The 23,863-nt window shown below is 39.4% G+C and overlaps 1 protein-coding gene across 1 annotated transcript in view; it reads left to right on the top strand.

Moving 5' to 3' along the window:
* rxfp1 (relaxin family peptide receptor 1) overlaps nt 1-21,369 on the top strand; it is a gene marked incomplete at both ends in the record, with an annotated part of 50,703 nt that extends 29,334 nt beyond the window's left edge. Inside the window, 15 exons of the mRNA XM_083914924.1 lie at nt 568-673; nt 4,120-4,191; nt 5,868-5,939; nt 7,899-7,970; nt 8,775-8,846; nt 9,091-9,159; nt 9,277-9,348; nt 9,538-9,609; nt 11,649-11,720; nt 12,495-12,566; nt 13,988-14,059; nt 15,191-15,420; nt 19,473-19,883; nt 19,978-20,196; nt 20,981-21,369. Coding sequence (XP_083771050.1) covers nt 568-673; nt 4,120-4,191; nt 5,868-5,939; nt 7,899-7,970; nt 8,775-8,846; nt 9,091-9,159; nt 9,277-9,348; nt 9,538-9,609; nt 11,649-11,720; nt 12,495-12,566; nt 13,988-14,059; nt 15,191-15,420; nt 19,473-19,883; nt 19,978-20,196; nt 20,981-21,369 — 2,072 coding nt within the window. The remainder of the gene's footprint in view (nt 1-567; nt 674-4,119; nt 4,192-5,867; nt 5,940-7,898; nt 7,971-8,774; nt 8,847-9,090; nt 9,160-9,276; nt 9,349-9,537; nt 9,610-11,648; nt 11,721-12,494; nt 12,567-13,987; nt 14,060-15,190; nt 15,421-19,472; nt 19,884-19,977; nt 20,197-20,980) is intronic.
* Between the last annotated feature and the right edge of the window lie 2,494 nt (nt 21,370-23,863).

Raw genomic sequence — 23,863 nt, 5'->3', positions numbered from 1 at the left:
ATGTCTGAGTCTGAGGGGGTCCAGATGCATCTGACAGACCAAATAACACATGAGCTCGGCAGATTTGTCAGGTTTCAAGGCTAGATGTAACAGTGAGTTAACTGTGATATGAGTAAAACACTTCTCAAATACCTAATTACCTCCAACAATGGAAATAAGTTTGCAGATCAAAGGGGGAGCCTTTCATTAACTTCCCTTTTGGCAAATTCACATGTGTCCTCAAGCATAATTGCTTTCATCTGCGCCAGAAAAGCCTGGAGAACAATCTGCTCAATATATACCCATCTTGCATACAACTTTGGATTTAATAAAAGATAATCAAAGTTGGCTTAAGTGTCCAATAAGCAATCTTGAGAAAGTAGTTATTTTATTAAGTATTGCCAACCTGTGTTTATCCCAAAAGTCACTCATCAAATATTTTCTTTTCTGCTTTAATCACAGGACTTACATTCTCTTTCGGAAGTTGCCATTCTCCCAGACAGCTCAAGTCTTGGCACGATCGCACTGCATGACTAGCTGATTGACATATCCTCTGATGATCCTTCTCTCTCTTGTCAATCTCTCCAGTGCTGGGTGTCGTTCCGGAGCTCTGCCAGTGCCTAGACCTGGAGCTGGATTGTGACGGTGCACAACTTCGAGACATCCCAGAGGTGGCAATGAATGTCACCATGATGTGAGTATTAAATAACCCCTTTTATTTGTATTATCTTAAAGCTCAATCAATCCTCAGAAAGCTTCCACCCCTGGCTGTGGCAGTCACAGCTGTAACAAACCAGACTTACAGATGAATCTCTGGTGGTGGTTTAATAGTGACTAATGCAACCTCCTTACATTCAGCTCATGACAAGAAGCAAATTGAAAGTCTTAACATAAGGACTAGTTCGGAATCAGAATCAAGTTACAATAAAAATCTAATTTATTTTTGTACAAGAAGAGATCACATAGTACACTTCAACACCAGTTAATTAAACAGGCTCTGAGGGCACTTCTCCTGAATCAAGTCATTTAACATGAAATTGAACAGTAACGGTTATGGTGATATATCTGGAAAACAAAAGTAGTTATCTCTAGGGTTGACAAAAAAACCCGCAGTCTCACCAACTGTCCTGCCGACTCTCCTTCAACATGCACTGTGAGAAAAGTGCCTCTTTTCTCTCATTGGAACACAAAACAATGAATGCAGCCAGAGCTCACACATTATAATATTTGAGTGTTCTGAATTTTTCTATCAAGTAAAAAATTATTTGAATATGTACTACACAAGGACATATAACCTTGTAGTTAAGTTTAGTCAATGTTTGATGAAAGTACTTTACCCTTTTGCAGTCTTTGTGTCAATTTAGGATAATTCTATTCTGTTTTTATGTAGCCCGGAGTATTAAGGCGATCTCCAGGCAGATTGTCCTACCCTCATTATCTCTGTAAAAAAAGTGTCCGCTTTATCATTGGCACGGCATCTTGTACTTTATGGCATATTTGGGTTGTATAATATTTTGTAGTCAGCTCACTTTTTCTCCCCTCTGAACCCCTCACTGCCTAGACATTTCCATCATACTAGGTTTGAAATGCAACCGACCAAAGCAAGACCATTTTGTTATGCATCTAAATTTCAATTTAGACCAAAAGGGCACTCAGTTAATGGACTGCATGGTCTGCATTTATATAGCACATTTCTACCTTACTGGATGAAGCACTTTTCTCATTCACCAATTGACACAAATATGATATTGTCAGAGCTGCCATGCATGGCTCTGGCCTGCCCTTAGGGAGTATCTTGGGATTCAGTGTCTTGGTCAATGACACATCGACATATAGACAGGAGGAGCTGGGGATTGAACTGCCGAACTGCCAAAGGACGACTTGCTCTACCACCTGAGCCACTTTCGCTTAAAGTTACTTGTTACTTTCAAAGGCAAGATGGCTCTGGGTAGATGACAAAATAGCTGGATAAAAGTATCCAATTTGTGGCCTTATGGTGGTACAGAAGGAGTGGTCATGGGTCATTTTTCGACCGGCAAATGTCAGATCAAGTTATTGGCCAAGGGAGATGACATTTGAAAGTTTGCCCTGATCGTGGTCCAGTGTGAAAGATCACAGTCACCAATATTATATGGGTTTCTTCCTCTTGGAAATATGAATGTCCACACTTAATTTCATGCAAGTCCTCTTGGCTGCAGACTCTTAGTCTTATTTAGACATTTCAATCACTGACAGAGATCACATAACATACTGTACAAAGAAACAGAGATAACACACATAAAAAGCAGGTAGTATTGGACACATACAAACACATTTTTTACTTCATTAGTGAAATTAGATAGCGAAAGTTATGATATTGTAAGCCTATCCCCACACCAAATTGGAAGCATTCATATTTCCCAGCTGTTTCAATGTCTTCGAAGTTTGGATGCCGAACAACCAATAAAACTTTTCACACTCAATAGATTTCCTCGGACATCAATGTCATAATAAGGTTCATACCTCCACGCAACAATATGGATATTGATCAATTGCTCCATTTGGTCTCACAAAATAGTCCTCCCTGTCCCAATTTGAAATAAAAATTATAAAGACAACAAACAAAGAATACATTTGGGGAAATATATAATTCAACTTGATTGAGAAGGTGAGTAGTGTAGCCTACAAAAGATACTTTGTTGGCAAGTAAGATATAGACTAGAGAACCAATCATTTCCAAATGCATTAGGTGGCGTTGCTGTGGATTTTTTCATTTATTATTATTATTATTATATTTGGAGAACAAAAAAATCCAATTAAAATGTGTCTCGATTTGTATGATCCATTGTCGATTCATAAAATCCAGTCTTTCAGGTGCTGTAGCAGGCTCCATTTTGTCCATGGACTAATCAAATCATTTGCTGATAATTGCATTTCTAATGCTAATGATCAAATCAAACAAAGGTGCACCTCAGGTGACATTCATCAGGCGGAAACAAGCCATTTTCGACAACTTTATGCAGTCTAGAGAGTTCAGGGAATAACTTGTCTGAACAAACCTCAAAAAAAACAAAGACAGATTAGGATAAGTGAAAAAGGATAAATGCATTTTGGTAAGAAAACATGTTTGTTTACAAATACTCTTTGGAGCAGTAAGTGTTTCCACAGAAATTGACCAGTGTCAGACAAGACGTAGTGTTTGAGAACAGCGAGCCCAAGGAGACCGAATTAACAGTAAGAGTTAAGTACCAAACCTGACCTCATCCAGTGCTTCGGCATGACACTGTGTGGGTGGATGAGTCTTTAATCAGCCTTTAATCTGTTAAAAGCTTAGGACACAACAGTTGAATCAACAACGGAGTCACTTTGAAATAATAAGCTGGATAATACTTTGCCATTTCATTTTGATTTCCTGGTGATTGTTTGAATATGAATGCAAAATGTGAATAAACAACTGTGTCATAAAAAGGGGTTTCTTTTGGATCAATGAGGGATTTTCTTTTTGCAACTCGGTCTAAGGAAATGTTATTACAAGTGAAAAAGTACAGATTGTTGGTATTTTAAACATTTGAAAACAAAGGAAACAAGGAACCCCAGTCACAAATGTAACGTGAGAAAGTGAGATTGAATGAATGCAATATATCATCTGATTTTAGTTTTCTTGGAGACGCAGTGTACCCAAATACATAGTTTAAAGATTGCCTTCACTCAAAAATGTGTCCTCATATGAGACTGGGTGTGACTGTTGCCGGGTTCAGGACAGTGAAACCATCGTTACAGATCTTGAGCAGGTCGTTGAGTTACTGCCGCTTCCCAGTGCTTCACAGTGCCTCACAGCCTTCTGCCTCCTGTCTGAATCCAGTGTGAGGTTGAAAAACAGGTATGTTTCCAGTCTTCTTGAGGCGCACTGCTCTTTCACCAGTCAACCTAGCACAGGCAGCAGCAGTGGGTGAGCCACGAAGCTAAATAAAGAAAATAACATCAATCTGAGCAGAGTATTGCATACTTTAAAGCTTTTCTTGAGGGGGGTTTAAAATTAAGATAATATTCCATGTGTTTAAATAAGTACCTTGACAATCTGGATGCATGAGCTTGGCAGCTGTTCAAACACAGCAGTGTTGAATCATGATGCCTGTTATTTAACCACCGTCTATCCTTCAGGTCCCTACAAAGGAATGGTCTTCAGAAACTGAAAGCATACACATTCTTTAAGTACCGGAGCCTACGAAAACTGTGAGTTATGTATATATACTTTATTCTAATTTTATTTTACATGATGATATGTTGTTTTGCTCTTTTTTATTTATTTGTCCATTCCTTTTTTGTCCTTTCCTTCTTTCTTGTTCCGAAAAGCACCATCATAAATAAGTATTATTCATTTAAGGTGATTTTATATTTAGCAGGCAGCATTTGTTAAGGCCTCGCCAAGTTAACTAAGGCTCAAACAAAGAGACCAAACATATGAAGGCCACAAGAACGTGGACACATGAAGTAACCAAAGTTTTATTTTCAAAGTTCAAATAAACAAACAAAAGGGGTTGGAGATCTTCGCCGAAAAGAACAAAAGATGGGGAGGTCGCAGGGCCAACAACGCATTGGGCCGTCAGACACAGCTTATCCCCAAGCTAATCCTATATAAGAAAAAAGACTTTCAGCCCCATGTACAGAGACTGAAAGGCCTCGCCGCAGCAGTCCGACTCCGACATGCAGCAAAGGGCTGCAGGTCGGAGTCGGACTGCTGCGGCGAGGACTCCTGCCTGTTCCTTTCTATCTGTAGCTGTGCTATAAGGCAAAAAAAGAACAGAGACAAAGAACTCACCAAATTAAAACAATAGCAGTGATCTCCAACCCATACAGAAATAGCAAAACCCAGCCATCTAAACTCATGCTGGGGGAAAATGAGAAAGTGCTGTACTGTTGCTGCTGGGTCTCCTCCGGTCTCTGACCCCCTGTTTAATTTCAGGTCTGCTAAGAGAGAGGGAGAGGGAGAGGGAGAGAATTTACATCGGGCCACACATGTGATGCCAAAGAGCTAAGATAATGACCAGCCTATAGATTATCAAAAAAAATTATAAGAGTGCTCGTTAAAGTGCCTCCATGCTCAAAAATATGTGGAAACTAGGTATTGAGGGGATATGATGATATATAAACATGTTTTACAGAGGGTCGTATTCGGACGGGACTAGTTTTACCTGAAGGATTTTTTTCCAGGCCATTTTACAGAAGGCGAAAATCGGCGTAACATTTTTCCTGACTTTCTCCGGAATAATTACTGACATGGCACATTCAGACAGGACTAAAACCTCTGGTAAAAATGACCTTACCTCACATCCTCATATTAGATTAATCCCGTCCAAAAAGGGCTTTTAAGTGACAAATGCAAAAGAATTGCTTCGCAACTACAAAGCTGATATGTGTGTTAAGCTACAAAGACAGCGGGGAACGCTGACAGAAGCCTTCTCCATACAAATTAATTCGTTGCCAACTTAGCTTGTTTATCAACCTCATACAGTATCCCTGGCTGTGACAGCAGGAGAATATGTAGGTCTGATCCTCCACCTGGAACCACATGGTTATTTTGGATCTCAACTTCCCGGAGATATGCATAAATACACACCAAATAAATAAGACAAGAATAAGCTGTCGGTGGAGGTTTGCAGAGCTCACAATATGTGCGATAAATAATTATTCCAGGTGTTAAACAGATGTGTTTGTCGGATATCATTTACTTATTTCCACCAGCTGGGCCAAATCCCCAATTAAGAATAATTATTTATGAAAACAAAGTTCTATTTCTCACTCAAACAACCACATCAAAGCATTTTTTCTCTCTCCCTTCAACAGGCTCAGGTGTTATTAATTCGGAATTCTAATAATTCACAAACTGTTTTGTGCTTTTTTATATATAGATATCTCCAGCACAATAGAATTCAAGATGTGAGTCATGACGCATTCAGAGGGCTGTACAATCTAACAAGACTGTAAGTTTGTTCATTTTTGTTCATTTTCTGTGATAAAGCACTTGTATAGTCCGTATTTATCTGTATTTATCTGTATTTATTACAATATATAATATATGTACAAAATGGTGGTTCAGGCTACGGCATTTGTTGGCATCAGCTGTTTGATTCATGCTTCACAATCTACCTTTTTCCTGGAGGACTTTCTGACTTGTCACTTTAGGAAAAGCACACATGCAAATAACAAACTGAATGATGGTGTGAATTCCATTTAGCTCAGTCACACTTCACTGTGACGGCATGCTTCAAACAACCATCCGTCTTTGTTGTGTGCAGAATGATGAGCGGGTGTCTCGCCGTAAACCCATTTGTTATCTGTACAAGAACAGTTGGCTCACTAAAGGCGGATCACACACGGCACAATCAGGCGGCTCATAGCAGCAGATTACAAAAGAGCAGCATTTAGTACAGAAGCTAGCTAGCCACCTTAGGGAATGCATTATTATGCTGTTATTTGAACATTTTAGCAATTTAAAAGTACAGCAACCCACTTGTAACTCTTCTTATTAACATTTCCATAAAGCACAGTGCACATACGGTATGTACATACGATGGACATACAGACATTGATACACATTATGTACACAGTGCTGTGCTCAGCAACAAACCTCGGGCATGCCTCTCATCAGCTGGCACATTTCAAAACTGCCAGTGGAATTTATCTAGTACCTCCAGAAAGAGGGCACCATATACAGTATATCTCAAATAATGGCAACTATCAAGTGGAATTATATAGTACACAAACCATAGACTTCATTTAAAGATTGACGGCTTGATGTCTCCCCAAAAGTGAAGCCAAAACATCTTGATCGCCCCCTGTTGGCAACATTTTTTTAGAACATGTCTTTAATCCTGCCCTCTCCATCTTAGCGGTCGGACATGAGAAAAACTAGAAAGTCGAAGTACATGTCAAATAATGTTTTCCCAAAGCTGATTACTGTCATTTTAGGTAGTTTTGATCACACTTATGTTTGATGATTAAGTGTTTTCTGAAGTTTGGTTTGAATTTGTTATTTGATGCTGTAAAAACGTGATCGACTCCGGATTGGTTAGGCGGGTGTATGCCAGGCCTTAGATGACTTGGCTCTATCTAGCCATTACCCAGAGAGGCTGTGTGCGACAACACAAATGTCCGATTCAGTCAGACCGAGCATCAGAGTTTACTCAACCAGCTCCCTCATACAAAAGACCATTGTGGCCTTGGGACCTTTTGTTAATCGGATCCTCCCACGAAAATAATCATAGAAAAGATAAGATGAGAGACCACAACGGGAGTGTGAAGGCTGATGATTACTAGCTAAATCCAGGACATGATTAAACCTTACACCCCAGCCCACCCTCTCCGTTCTCTATCGGCAAATCGGCTTGCCACTCCCTCACTGAGAGGAGCACAGAGCCACTCAACTAAGTCACGACTGTTTGCCGTCGTGGCTCCAAAATGGCGGAACGCTCGACATTTAGAAGGCAGAAAATTTACACATCTTCCGCTACAGGCTTAAAACGCATCTCCTTTGACTGCTCCTTGGCTAAGAAGAGGATTTTTATTTTAAAAAGCACTTATATGTAGTACACATAGATCGGCGTATTTGAAGCTACCGCAATTACTTAATAACTTGCTCTTCTGGTTTGTACTCTAATTGTTGAATGCACTTATTGGAAGTCACTTTGGACAAAAGCGTCAGCTAAATGAAATGTAATGTGCATTTAAATGTAATTTCCAGTAGAGTTTCATAATGCAAGATTGCCAGTTATGACATCTGTTTTAGTACTAAGAAGAAGCCCGGTTATATGCACATACATTGTAAGAGTGTATATGGTGAAAAAACAAAAACTTGAAAATTACAATTAAAGACAAAGGTGTCACCGTTTCCTATTAGTCCTCTTCAGGTAATCTTCCACTCTTGTCTTTCCTTTCTTTAGATATCTGAGCTATAACAAGATATCTGTCCTGATGCCCGGTGTGTTCCAGGACTTGCACAAGCTGGAGTGGTTGTATGTTTATTCTCTTCTGCAAGAAAGTTCTGCAGCAAAAGAAATGCTACAGTATATAGAAAATGTTGCATGCATAACGAATTAGCATATTTTACTATCTGTGAGAATTAGTTTGCCCTTGGCAGAGAAGTCCGTTTTGTGATTGATATTTCCTACTAAGAAAGCAGATTTTGTTCTCTTATATATTTTAGTTTTTATTGTATACAGGTCATCAACATCAACCTGAGATATATCTATTCATGCTGTTTCTCAATTACCTGACTCTCGCCAGATGAATTTCGTTCCGCCTTGCTTCCGTCTTAATTCCGCCTAGCTCCACTCCACCATCTTGATTCACTCCATAGGAAAGTGATTTCAGGGTCAGCAAAAAAATGGTTAGGCTAATCGGGTCCGCCGGGCTGAGTTTTATAGATGTGACGTAGCAGAGAAACGACTGTTGTGATTCAAACAACGTTGGCGGCTCGCATCGAGGAAGCAGGCGTCAACATCGATGCTGCTATTTCATCCGTGTCCAATCTAGCAGATATTTATTTTTTAAAAGAACACAATAGAACAGCCCTGAAGGCTTTTGTTGGTGGAAACGATGTCGGCTGTTCTGTTAGGCTTTTCCCTGCGTCACTCATCAGTGTCACGGATTGGTTTCGATGTGAGTGGTTGAAGTTGAAGAGGCCCAGCCGTCTGAAATCACTCCCCAGTCGAGAGATCCCAGATGGATGAGGGAAGCGAGGCGGAACGAAATTCATCTGGCGAGAGTCCGGTTAGTTTCTCAATACATTGGCTGAAACTTTGTCCTTTCTGTTGTAGGATTCTAGAAAATAACAATATCCATCAAATATCTTCGATGACCTTCTCGGGACTGAACTCCCTTGTTTTACTGTGAGTTTTTCTTTAATAATTTTATCAATTCAATTCTATTTATAGTGCCAAATCATAACAAAAGTTATCTCAAGACACTTTACATATAGAGTAGGTTGAGGCCACACTCTATGACTTAATACTTTTTGTATATTCTGCTTTACTGTGATGTTTTCTCAAGTCTTTGTTGATCTGTTAAGATTGGATGAGTGGTCCACCTTGGAATGCTGCACTTCACCTTAGATTGTGTCTCACTGATTGACAGGGTTTTGTTGAACAACTCTTTGACAAAACTGGATGACATCTGTCGGGAAATGCCAATATTGAACTGGCTGTAAGTAGGATGTCAACCAATTAGAAGCTTTCTTCTCATAAAGGTGAACTATACTTTGATGATTGTCTATTTTTCTGTGTGGGTGTGTGGGGGGGCATTTCATAACACGTCTTGCAGGGATCTGGAGGGAAATCTTATTGAAACCATTGGAAATGCATCGTTCGGCTCATGCAGTATGCTTACAGTTCTGTAAGTATGCGTTTACATCACTGAATCCATGGCAAATGCAGAATTTTTGCTTCTAAATTTTGACTTTATTTGGAAATTCTATGAGAAGCCTCGGTTTCTCAAAATGTGTTCATGTTATTCATGAAATCAATGCTGGTTGTTTATTAGATGTGATTAAAAAGTAGTCATTTGTATTGTCTTTTTCTCCAGTGTTTTACAGCAGAACAGGATCAGCCATATACACAAACAGGCTTTCTCTGTCGTCCAAAAGCTGGGAGAGTTGTAAGTTCATTTTGTTTGATGATGCAAACAACCCAGGAAAAAATATCACGACTTTCAGGATTAATTTTTGTGTACGTAATTCATCATTTTGAAGATGTGCTACATGTGCTGTTTTTAGAAATACCCACACAAGAGAGGGGAAGAAAAAAAAGTACAGGGAAAATACAGAAAATGCACAGTTGAGAGATTAGATTCCTCCTAAAAATGATCCTGAACGCGTATTTGTAAGATTCATAGTCTATGCTTGAAAAAGTATGTGAGCTTTAAGATGCACTAACATCCCGTTTAAGCAGTCAAATGCATTGCGGTCAATTGCCCTCAGAGTTGCATGTGAATTTCAGTGGATATGTTTAAAAGAAAAACATTGCTCAAGACCTTATTTTTACATCACATTACAAGGCTTTCATTGAGAAATATTGTGCTATAGCATGCTACAACTGCATGTCAAAGAGAAACCCCTTTATTTTATATGTATATCAATATTTATATATATATTTATTATATATATAATCGGCTCATTCTTCATATTCAACCTTTAAATCAAGAATATTGTCAGCCTTATCCTTTAATACTACAAATTTACAAGCCAAAAATTATATTCATATATATATATATAAATAGTATGTTTCTGTAGTTCACGCATATTTTATTGTCAAGTTGTCTCTATTTAAACTTGTAAAACAGCTAAATATACCTTAGCTTTCAGTGTTTGTTGCTAGAACTGCTGGCTACCAGAAACTTTTAGGTAATTTCCCTTATTTCCGTTATTATGATTATTATTGGGATGTTTGACATGCATGGTTAGCTTCATGTTAAGCCGCAGCACCGCTACAGTAGTGTAAAACAGTTTAGTGTAAATTTGAGTCTCAATGTTTTATTCCACATCAGTTCCTCTGGGAGACACTACTTTTACATTTTCCTTTGACTCATGAACACAGACGAAGAGACGCCTGCAGATCTTTACTTTCTACCTTTGATGTTGTTGTCACACTCTTGAATATTGCACAATGTGTCTTGCTGTGATATTTGCAAAGTGCCTAGTCTGTATTTCTTCCATTTGATGTACTTTAATGTTGGCTGACAGACTTCTTTACAACCTCTTTTGCAGCTGTTGTAAACCATTATTTACCTCTATTCTGAAATCTTTATTGATAACTTTGTAGTATTAAAGGATGAGGCTGACAATATTCTTGATTTAAAGGTTGAATATGGAAAATGAGCAGAACACTGCCGCTAACCCTAACCCTCAACTCAGAATGATTCCTTGTTCCTGTAGCCTAGAATAAGACAACCCTGGCAACCCGCAATGCCGGCTGCTATCGGCTGGTACAATGTAAGCACAACATGACAGAGAGTCATTGTCAAACCCAAAATTTAAAAAAATTCAGACTACCGGTAAATATATTTTTAGTTTTTTTCTTGTCACTGTCTCATAGCGCGAAGGTTCCTGGTTCAAATCCCGGCTGGGGCCTTTCTGTGTGGAGTTTGCATGTTCTCCCCGTGTCTGCGTGGGTTTTCTCCTGGTTTTCCGGTTTCCTCCCACAATCCAAAAGACATGCACGTGTTAGGTTAATTGACGACTCTGAAATTGCCCGTAGGTGTGAATGGTTGTCTGTCTCTGTTCGTCTCTATGTGCCCTGCGACAGACTGGCGTCCTGTTGAATCCAAATAAACTAATGACATACGGCATGAGGCAAGTTGAATCTCCGACAAAACAACATTCCGGCTGCTGACATAAAGCTTTACGTAATGACGTATCATGTCGGAACATGAAACATAAGCGAGAGACAAGAGCACGGTCACAAGTTATTGAACTCCTCCATATCTTATTTTGAAATGACAGAGACAGTGTATATTGCTGGAGTGTTGTTTTAAGTGTGCAGGTTATGCAATCAGTCCCCTGTACGTTGCAAGAGTTTCAGAGTTTGGATAGTTGATTAGTTTGAGATTTGTATGGACCTTTCAGATACCCAGTCATCAATATGTGTTTGTTGTTTTGTGTTTTTGGGGAATTGATGTGGATTTGTCTTGGTGCGCAGGGATCTATCCAACAACAGACTGGTGGCGATCCCTCCCAATCTCTTTGTCTTACTGGGGGATTTGCTCCAACTGTGAGTACACAAATACTCCGGGATGTGCATTTCTGTATACAACCATAGCTACACCATGAATGTTAAGCAGGGTTTGTCCTTTGAAGCTGTAAGGGAATTATAATAGAGTCGTCAGTAAGGTTGTGGCAGATAGAATTTCAATGTTATTTGTAAATACACTTATCTAGATTAGTACCAACCGGAGTGACCAACACATTGCATTTTCTTGTGGCTGCTTCAAAATAATTGTGACCTTGTGTGTCCGCCAGTTGAATACTTTTTATGTGAAGCAGCAGTAGGGTGTTGTATTTTGTTGTAGACAGTAAACAGTCATCAGTTTACTCAGTGATTTGACAGATAGAATGGATTTTATACATCATTGTTTTGCTATGAATCCCTCGTTTTTTTGTGGGTGTATAAAGCAGGAAGGACATACTCCACCACTATACTGTATAGACATATAATAATAGCTTGTAAATACACGTACGGCTATTTTAGAGAAAATCAGTCCGTAAAAAGGGTTTGATTTCATGAAACTCTAAAGATTATAACCTTCAAAAATAAGAAGTCAATGCATTGCACAACATGGGGATAGATGGATAACAAGATGTCATAATATAAGGTAATAAATAATGCATGACACTTTTTCAAGAGCGGCAGAAGGCGGTACAAGACAGTTGTGGGAGTTTAAAGAAACCTCCCACATGCATAAAACATTTTGACGCTTAACATTAATAGTAATTTGGATTTATTTTGATGCTATCTAATTGAGAGTCTCTTATCTGTATTCGACAGGAATATATCCTATAATCCCATTGCGGAGCTCCAAGTTGACCACTTTGACAAGTTACATAAGCTGAAGTCACTGTAAGTATAAGTTGCTACACACTGAACGACACCATGTACAGAAGAGAAGCAAACATACAAACACAGTGTGTGATTACCATGAAAAGGTGGAAGTGGTCATTATTCCCTCAACCTTGACCGTTTTTCTGTGTTACTCAGATATTATGTCTTTCTTTTGCGACACAAGTATAGTCGGTAGTAATAGTAAATAATAGTAGTAAGCCAGGCAAATAGTATACAGCCCGTCAACTTTTTTCTTTCTTAAATTTTAAAGCTATGGTGAAGATGATGGTATCATCTGCAAATAGACAATCTCAGGGGTGTCAAAGTGATCCAGTAAAGACACACCTGACCTGAGTCATGCAATCACCTGAATTGTCTTCACACAGTGGATTTGTTGGATCAGGTGTGTTCTTGCTTGGTTGGAATGAAAACCTGCAGCCACAGCTGCCCTTACCTGGATCACTTTGACAGCCCTGAATGGCATGCTAGCTTGTCAGGAAGGGGGCTAAATAACACGACAAAGTTAAGATACATTTTGGCGAGGGGAAAACTGGCATGGCCATTTTCAAAGGGGTCCCTTGACCTCTAAGATATCTGAATGAAAAGGGTTCTATGGGTACCCACAATTCACCCCTTTACAGACATGCCCACTTTGAAAGTCTAAGAGTAAAAGTAAAGCAAAAGAGTACTTTAACATGGATGGATAATGGGGTCCCTAAACAATTGACATTGCATAAATTGTGTCTGATTTCAAAGCAGAGACTCTTGTGTTTGTCCCCATAGTAACCATTTCATTGTAGAGAGAGCATTTTTAGAAACTTAAACTCACTGTTTATAATTAGCTGTTGTGACCTCCGGGATAATCACAGCCTCAAACTGATGAAATAGGGGCCTTCACAGTACTGTATAATGAGTTTCTGAGCAGTTTCCAAAACAGAAGTGCTCACCATCCAATCTCTGAAAGTGCAGTTGTTGCAGAAATGTCCTAAAGTCAAAGGTTTCTGATCACAGATCACAGCATATATTTTTCTATGGGGTTCCTCAAGGTCTGGGTGTCTTAATGTGGTATTTTATTTTATTTTATTTTTTTATCAATTCTCAAGTGGTAAAATAGGGTTTATTTTAGCCCCCAATCTGTGCAACAAATGGTATCTACCCCAGAATTAACAACAACAACATAAGAAGCATAGCACAGCGTGAGAATGGGAAGCATAAACTCACAATATAATGTTCTTAGGTCAACAAATTATAGAAAATGTTTTTGGGCATGTTCTTCTCATTTAGTCCTTGAAAAGCTATTTGTAGTTGTTGTTGTGGATTTTGTTGTAAACATTTGTGAAAAGAGTTTTATTCTAGCACAGTTAGAAAACAATATAGTAATCTCTATGTGGGTGTAGCACCTGGCTAAAACTCATTCACTCTCTCTTTCTAATCTCTAGGAGCATAGAAGGAATAGAAATTGGAAACATACAACGGAGGATGTTTGAACCTCTCAAATATTTGACTCATATGTAAGTACTCCACTGGCATGCTCTATGTCTGTAATGTTAATCGTCGTCATTTGGTGTGGACTGTCATGTGGACCGTAGGCCATTCACACATATATCTCGAGGCTTATCGAGACTTCCAGGCTTCCCTTCCAACTGGGAGATGATTGAGTAGGGCCCAGTGTAATCTAACATCTCTGTGGGTGAAACAACTTGAGATACACCAATGCAGGACCTCGAAAGGATGCAACAGAGAGCTAAGTAATGACCTTTCAGTAGTGGCGTGCACAGACTTTTGAAGAGCAGGGGTGAAAAATGAAAAAGATAGGCACATATAGAGCATCCACGTGACTGAAGAGGTCACTTTAGACATGTTTTGGCTGTTTTTCTGCAGAGTTCCATTAAAGTTCCAGTAAGATAGTTTGGTTTTGTGTGTTTTTTTTGCTCATATAAACTAAATGAATCTTAATTAGATGAGAGAGAGATGCAGATTTTTGCTTTTATTTGTTCATATTTTCAGACATCTTTCTCTGCAAGCAACACAATGGAAGTGAATAGAAATGTATTTGTGGTGCTCACAGCACTAACTTGGATTGGATTAACCAAAGTCACCAGTACAATGTTTCTAGAAAAATATACTGCTGTTCAGGTTGTAGCCACACTAGTGACACAGATCTAGTGGTTCCAAAGTTGGGTGTACGATCATTCATGGTCCCCAGAGGATGAACCCTACTGAATTTGGTGATCACCGTGAGATTAGCATCTGTGTGGTTTAAAGTGAGCAACTATTGGATGGACGAAATGTACCAAATCCAAACTATCTGTGTGGCCAAATACCACTCAAGTTCTTGTTTTGTATTGTTTTTGTTTTGATAATAATTAAATCTTTGTCAAACTAATTCTTCAGAAACTCAAGATTTAAACCTGAAACTAGGCTTAAAAAAAGGTGCGTCCCCAGTCAAAAAAACTTTATTTAAATTTTTCCCAGTGTTTCTGCTTTCAGACTGTCTCGATTTATACAAAGAAACCGATTTAAAAAGTATGGATTTTACACTGCTGTAAAATACAGAAACAAACCTTGCAGCTGTAAATACACAGATTTCCTTACCATTTGCTTAACATGATAACCTTTTTATTATCCAACTGTTATCACAGCTACTTCAAGAAATTCCAGTACTGCGGCTACGCCCCTCATGTGCGCAGCTGCAAACCGAACACTGACGGCATCTCGTCCTTTGAGGACCTGTTGGCCAACATCGTGCTGAGGGTCTTCGTGTGGGTGGTCTCTGCCACCACCTGCTTAGGCAACGTCTTTGTGATCTGCATGCGCTCGTACATCCGATCGGAGAACAAACTCCACGCCATGTGCATCATTTCCCTCTGCTGTAAGTCACACTTCATATACAGGAGGGATGTTGTTCTGAAAGAGCATACTCCCACGAGTTCCTTTAAATAGATTTAATTTTGTACTTGTGAGGTAAACATATCTCCACGCTCATTTAAACTTTTGAAATAAGTCGTCAATGTGTGTTGCATGAACACTAATTTCATATTGCACACACTGTTAGACACCCTCATGAACAAGGCTAAAAGTAAAAATCAATAGATATTTTCATCAGAATAAAACAATTCACACACAACAAATGATTCATAGCGTGGGAGATTAAATAATATCTCTTTCCCTGACTCCTCCAAAAAGATATACAGTTATACATATTCAGTACTTTTTTGTCAGTTCGACCATATGTCCAAGTTTATGTAGTTTTAAAATGTGGCTCTTTCATTTCTTGCTTTTTTGTCGCATACACTCAAAACCAATTGCAAAACCATCTGCAGCTTAGATCTGTTTCTGGCATTCAGATAAAGAGTGAGAGTTTGTTGAGGGACTTGTTCTTCCAATTAAACAATTCTTTAGGACTTAAAGCAGAGTTGAATGGTTTATAAAGGACAATTGTATAGTAAAAGTCTGTCTAATGAGTGTAATGTGTGTGACAAGGGTTAGATGTGTATGCTCTCATTGAAATACAGGAAACAATTTGAAAATGAGAGCAGTGGTACTGCACAGATAGTGCTTTAATAATAAATGCAGTAACTTACGTTAAAGTCATGAAAGTTCATGATGATCATATCAAGCTAACAAATGAATCTTTAAAGGAGCTTGCTGGTGTAGGAAGATACTGAATGGATCAATTGCAGGGTGTGTTTCTTGTCTTTATGGTTATAATTCCCAAGAGATAGAATTTAATTTGACTAGTAACCGCACTGAGAGTGAACGCATAAAAGCACATAATATATAGGAAGTGAATATCCGTAACTACACATTACCTTATGCCTTTTCAGGCATTTCACATCTGTAAGTCAAATAAGAAGGATCTTATATGGACTATCAGTCTCAGCAGCTGATATCAAAGAGCTCAAAATATGCAAAACAGAAATTATCTCTTATAGAAATTATCTCTTTCCTGCTACATCCTTAATAAAAGCCAAGCGGAGGGTGACAGTTAATTATGTAAATTTGGGGCTCACTCACTTAATACGTCGACCTTTAAAAGGTTTATTAGTACGCCAGTGGGGATTGTTTTCCGTAGCACATTCATTTCTGGTTGCTGAGATCCAGACTACAACAAAGCTTGAAGTAATTAACACATGTGAAATATTAGGTATTATTCACTGCTTCTCTTTAACAACAATGGATTATATATCTTTGTACGAGCAGGACGTGTGTGAGTTTAATGATTACAGGAGTGGAACAGATTGATCTTTACAAAGTACAGACGGGCAAATTAAGTTTGAGTCACTGGTATTGTGGTTTAGAGTCGGAACAAGAATTATCTTAAAGAGGGTTATGGTAATTCGATATGTTTTATGTTACCTTGAGCTCCTAGTGTCATTTCACGCATTTATTACCCATTATTCTCTGCCTCTTTGTGTTTAGTTTTTCCTTTCTAGCGCCTTTTCCTTTCTAGCGCCTTTTCCATGTTTCCCTTGTAACATTCTCAAAAGAAGTATATATAGGCATAGAGGAACCAACACTGTGTGTCATCGAACCACCACTGCGTTTGGTGAAAGTGCTTTTAAATATTTAACACCCCTATCTTGGAATAAACTACAGGATCATTTCAAACTGGAATCCCTCATCAGCATGGATCATTTCAAAAGCAGGATTAGGGACTCGTTGAGTACAATTTGCACATGTTCTGTCTCTGAGCACTGATCTGCTTTTTTAATTTTAATGTTTTATTTTGTTGATTTATCATGTTTAGTTGTGTGTTGTTTTGGTTGTAAATGTGAAACTTGTCTGTTTACACTGCTGTCTTGGCCAGGACTCCCTTGGAAAAGACCTGGTTAAATAAAGGGTAATACATAAAAATAGAGGCCTTTGAGCCCATATTGTCAGCCAGAAGTCAATGTTGATCTTTTAAACTTTGATGTGCTCAAGGGAATTTCATTTAAAAGTCTACTGCATGTACAGTATACTGTATATCCCGTGACTAAATACCAGTTAAAAGGGCAGCTGCACAGGGAAAAAACTATCAGCAACAACAAAGCTTCTTCTCAGCTGTCCCATTCAATTTCCACATGAGAAATATTAAGAGTCTTTGATGATAAATATACTGTGTGTAAAATTAAAATTGCTCTTTGAAGAGCATTTGTATGTCGCCATATCAAAGGAATTACTTATCAGGAGAGTTTGAGTAATGAATCCACTATATTAACAAAGAACTAAACATCAAGTAGTGACTGAACAGGCGGTAGCCATTTCCTCAGAGCTGTGAGTTCAATTTGTGCTTTGACCAAGTGTCAGCAAAACATCGTGATGATTTTTGCTGAGAGCAGAGAAAGTAGATGCATTTTATTTACTCAGGTTATCTGTGTCTGATATTAAAATACGTTTGACAATCGGAATCATGTAGGTGTGACAAAAAAAGCAAGAACAGAAGGAATCCGTAAGGGGACAAATACTTTTTCTGTACAAAGATATTTATTCAGATATCATCTTTCTTGCCCTGTTAGCCAGCAGCCAGCATGAGTTTAATACTGTAAACAGCTTGATCTGTAAAGGTAAACAAAAATAGTCTCATCTCATCTCATTTGATCCGCTTATCCGGGGTCGGGTCGCGGGGGCAGCAGCTTTAGCAGGGGACCCCAAACTTCCCTTTCCTGGGCCACATTAACCAGCTCTAACTGGGGGATCCCGAGGCGTTCCCAGGCCAGTGTGGAGATATAATTTCTCCACCTAGTCCTGGGTCTTCCCCGAGGCCTCCTCCCAGCTGGACGTGCCTGGAACACCTCCCTAGGGAGGCGCCCAGGGTTCATACTTACTAGATGCCCGAACCACCTCAACTGGCTCCTTTCAACGCTAAGGAGCAGCGGCTCTACTCCGAGTTCCTCACAGATGACTGAACTTCTCACCCTATCTCTAAGGGAGACTCCAGCCACCCTCCTGAGAAAACCCACTTCACTCGCTTGTACCCCCAACCTGGTTCTTTCAGTCATGACAAAAAACATTTTTTTAAATAGCGTATATTCAATCTGCCATTGTAGAGTCAATCTAAGCAGCATACTCTAGATAATCATTTTGTGTGTTAATAATAATCTGTAAAAAATACCAAGCGACAACGAATCATTGTATTTTTTACACTGGCACACATTTTTCTTTTCTTTTCATTCTCTTCATCTCAAAACTGTTATATGCACTTATGTACCTATGTGCCGTAAATGTGTGTGAAGCTGCACATACAATCTTTCTGTGCATAGTACACATCATTTATTCATCTGCCCCTTGTCGCAAAGGCACGAATGACAGGCGGTTAATATTCGATGATTATATACATGTATACCATATGATACCATACAATCAAACACTGCAATAGGACAAGGAGGGGTACTGAATTTAATTTCTGCATTTACGCCGTATACCTAATGTGCAACTTTTGTTCTAGATTTGATGTGATGAGGTTGTTTTGCTCTGTTCTTTCTCAACCAAGTCACAGTTCTTTGCTGTCATTTCCCTCCTCCTTAATCACAACAGTTAGGAGAAAGCCTAGCTGAATGCTAGCATACAGTATAATTATTCACCCTTGGCTCTTTTCTTGTGCGTTGATTGCCAAGGTTGCTGAGTGGTATTTGTCATCATTCATCTCCATATAATGAAGCCTTTCCCACACGTCTCTTTCTATTTACATTTCTTTTCTAACTTCTCAGAAAAGCCATTGCTTTTCTCTTTGAAGAGAACTGCTTTATTCGACAGTCTTGGTTACTTTTTTATTTGGTGCTTAAAATAATTCAGGTGGCATTGTGTCGTAAAGAGGAACTATTTAAACCTTGAATCCTAGATCTGAAAGCATCTTGAAAGTTGTCTAGTCCTATTAACCAGACATTTGTAATCAATAGATCTTGTGTATATGTTGTAAATTACAGCTATCTTTCCTTGCAGGTGCAGACGGGCTGATGGGCATCTACCTCTTCATGATTGGTGCATATGATCTTAAGTTCCGTGGCGAGTACAACCGGCACGCTCAGGCTTGGATGGACAGCAGTCAGTGTCAGGTCATTGGCTCTTTGGCCATGCTGTCCACTGAGGTATCCGTCCTTCTCCTAACTTACCTCACTCTGGAGAAATACATCTGCATTGTCTACCCTTTCCAGTACTTGACACCTGGGTGGCGACGAACTGTCACCATCCTACTGGGGATATGGGTGTTTGGCTTTGTTGTCGCCCTTCTGCCACTGGCCTGCAAGGGGCTATTTCGCAACTTCTACGGGACCAATGGAGTTTGCTTCCCGCTGCACTCTGAGCAGCCAGAGACGCTTTGGGCTCATGTTTACTCCATCGTCATTTTCCTGGGTGGGCCTTTGTTTTTGCATAGCCGTTCAAGCTTAATATGACCTATTGCAATCACATTCACAATCCAGAAACTAAACCAAATATCTCTTTGCAGGTTTGAACCTGGTGGCATTCCTCATCATTGTCTTATCCTATGCAAGCATGTTCTATAACATCCAGAGAACAGGGACTCAGACCACTAAATACAGCAACCACATCAAGAAAGAGGTGACCATCGCCAAAAGGTTCTTCTCTATCGTCATCACTGACTCCCTTTGCTGGATCCCCATTTTCATCCTCAAGATCCTGTCACTGCTGCAGGTGGAGATTCCAGGTACAGTAGAACTGCTTTAATCATTTAAAGGAATACTCTACTCTACTGTGTCTGCATATTGAGTATCAAATACACCCCCTCAAAAGGTTACCAATGTGGCTCTGAAAAGTTTGGAGCCTGCTCTATTCTGCAGGAACGGCAGCTTTGTGTGCTTAAATTCACACTAAAGAAGATAAGCATCAAAGTGGCCACAGATCAGGAATGGCTCGAACAGCTACTGCAGTAAAATCCACTTATCAGCTGTTTATTCCTATGCTCAGTATGTTCCAAATAATTGCTGCTTTCCCGATAAATGACCAAATTTGCCACTTTGAACTTTGGAGCTATGACGCATGGGCATGACACATGATATATTTAAGTATATACTAACTTTCGAGAACAACCTGCTCACAGGGAGGCGAGTACTCAAGAGTGTGTCTTTTAAATATGTTCTGTGTGTTGCCTAGATGTTCCCACTAAGATTTAAATGTTTTAAAAGGTATTCATCAGTGTATAAATAGCAGCCATTGCAGTTTGCACTGTATACCCAAATGACCCATTAGTGTTGTGCCGAATCCATTATATACAAAACCCGGTGAGCTGTGGCTTTCTAATTAGGTCCCCTGTTGGGATGAAAGGGATTTTCATTTATTAAATAAATGGGTTTGACAAAGAGGATTTTATGCTGAAGTGTTCTACCAATGCATGATCTTAAATATCAAACTAAAGCATCAGCAGACTATATACAGTAACAGCTACAGTATGTTGTTTTACTTCTTTCTCTGTGTGTTCTCTTTCTCGGCAGGTACCATTAGCTCCTGGGTGGTCATATTCATTCTGCCCATTAACAGTGCCCTTAACCCCATTCTGTACACGCTGACCACACGGCCTTTCAAAGAGACCATTCTGCAGGTATGGGCTAACTACAGGCAGAGGAGGCCTCTGCTCAGCGGTCACCCAGCTCAACATCCGTCACTCACGTGGCAGGAAATGTGGCCCCTGCAGGAGAACAGCCCTGGCCCCGCCACAGGGCACCCGCTGGAGACGACAGGCACGATAGTTAAGCTCTCCCCTGTAGAAAATACCAATGAGGGATACAATGACATTACCCCATGCACACTGGAACTGCAGAAGCAACATGCAGTGCTTTCAGCATGTTCAAATAAATCCATTCACACATACACAAAAAACTGATCTGGGTTTCAAATAGAGCATCTACATGTACCGTTCGTAATTTCATCAGTCACCTCAACAGATTAAATGCAAATTAGGTTCCTTCATCTCAGCAATTAAGAGTGTTAATCAATATTCGTATCTCTGGAAATACCACTGTGTCCCATGCAGCAGCCGTCACAGTCAGAAGTCAGTGCAGAAATCCCTTATGGAGCAGTACAGCTCCTCTAATGAAGACTTCATGTCGCCTCCAAAAGGCTATCTATACAGAACAGGAGCCAAAGGCCCCACTTACTGTTTGGCTTTTTTGTCTACTAGCTTTCCACACATGTTGATATTTCTCACAGAGAGCGTCTTTCATTATTCTTTCTGAAAGCTGAATATTCTGTCCATGTTCTGAGCTAAATATAAATCTACTATTATAGTGGCAAGTACAGTTTAGAAGGCCTACTTATGACAGTGATGAGTGATGAATATCCACAGCTTCCATTCATCATTTGACAGCGCCTCTTTGGCTAAGGCATTAAATATGTTGTTGTTGAAAATAATTGCTTAGTTGTTAAGTTTAAATTCTTGACTTTGAAAGGAAAACTTTGAGCAAAAAAAGAAATCTTACCTCAAGATTCACCAGCTTCTCTACCAGAACTTTAGAGTACATCTTAAAGTCTTCCTCATTGAGTTTACTAAACTGTGCTTTAACTGTGTTTTTACTAGTCATACAGTAGTAGATTTATATTTTTTTAGGATATGGACAACAAAACGTATGGTATCATAATACCAGTAGCAGTGAATCAACCGATGCTGGTGTGGCAGCCAGTGACCCAGTGACATTCAAGTGCAACGCTGGTGTAGCCTGCTGATGAGGCAAAGGGACTGCATGAGAGACGCGTTGCACAGTACAACAGCAACGGCCACTTATGTTCCTAAATGTTTTCAATTATTGTATATTATCACTGTAAACATAAACAACAGGAAGCACTAAGATAGGCAGCACAATAGGATATAAAGAAAGTACTATTTGTAGCTCAGTATGCTGCCATGTATGGATTACTGAGTGGTCTATAGAGATTTATCTGAATGACATTAAACTGAACAGGTTTTAAACCTTTATTTATACAGGTAATCTCATTGAGACTCAGGGTCTCATTCTCAAAAGAGACCTTTCTCTAGCCCCTGAGCAAGGGTGTCTTATGGGAATATCATGTGACAAGAACACTGTATAATGTGCAAATAAAGGCTTTGAAGCATCAGTCACAGAAGAACTTTGGAGAATGGATTAACCTCATCATCATCATCATCAAAGTTTTATGTCCTTCTCTTTTCAAAAGTGAATATGCATCAGTATGAATGCCATGCTGCTCGTTTAATCTCATATTGATAACAACATTCAACGTACTTGCAGTAAATTACATTTTTACATCAAGGTAACCGGCGTTTGAGCATTTATGCAGTCTGATAAGGAGGGATAAAATGCTTACTTTTTGTATCTTGTGTTTGATCTTTAGTTAATCAAAAGTGTTTTCTGTGTTGCCACCAGAAAAAAAAAAAAAAATATATATATATATATATATATCTATATATATATATATATCATCTCATCTTCATCCGCTTATCCAGGGTCGGGTCGCGGGGGCAGCAGCTCTAGCAGGGGACCCCAAACTTCCCTTTCCCGGGCCACATTAACCAGCTCTAACTGGGGGATCCCGAGGCGTTCCCAGGCCAGTGTGGAGATCTAATCTCTCCACCTAGTCCTGGGTCTTCCCCGAGGCCTCCTCCCAGCTGGACGTGCCTGGAACACCTCCCTAGGGAGGCGCCCAGGGTTCATTCTTACTAGATGCCCGAACCACCTCAACTGGCTCCTTTCAACGCAAAGGAGCAGCGGCTCTACTCCGAGTTCCTCACGGATGGCTGAACTTCTCACCCTATCTCTAAGGGAGACTCCAGCCACCCTCCTGAGAAAACCCATTTCGGCCGCTTGTACCCGCAACCTCGTTCTTTCGGTCATGACCCAGCTTTCATGACCATAGGTCAGGGTAGGAACGAAGATTGATATATATATATATATAATGTAAATGTTGAATGTAATGTATGAGATATGTGCAGTATTTTTAATAAAGAATGTACTTTGTGTGGGCAGAAGAAAATTCCCCAGCTGGTCTGAGGGTCTCAACTTGGACTGAATAGACCACTACACCACGCCACACATTTTTTACACTTTGATCCATGCAGTGAAGACATTTGTACAATAACCATAAACTCTTGTGTGTGTATGTCGTTCAATGAATGAATGATTCCTGTGGAAATTACTATTTTTAAACATTGTAAACACATGAATGTATAGCAAACATGCAAGAGGATTAATTAGTTATGACAATATGTGAATAACATTGTGTGTCCCGCTTGTGTTTACATTGTATTCACAGGGTAAAAAGATGAAAAAGAAGCCAGCAGTTTACTTGAGATATATTGAAAATATTTCATTTACAATTTAAATTTACATTTAATATTAATAGGG

The sequence above is a fragment of the Echiichthys vipera genome (assembly GCF_963691815.1).
Source record: "Echiichthys vipera genome assembly, chromosome: 6".
NCBI lineage: Eukaryota > Metazoa > Chordata > Actinopteri > Perciformes > Trachinidae > Echiichthys > Echiichthys vipera.
This window is presented reverse-complemented; position numbering and strand designations above follow the sequence as displayed.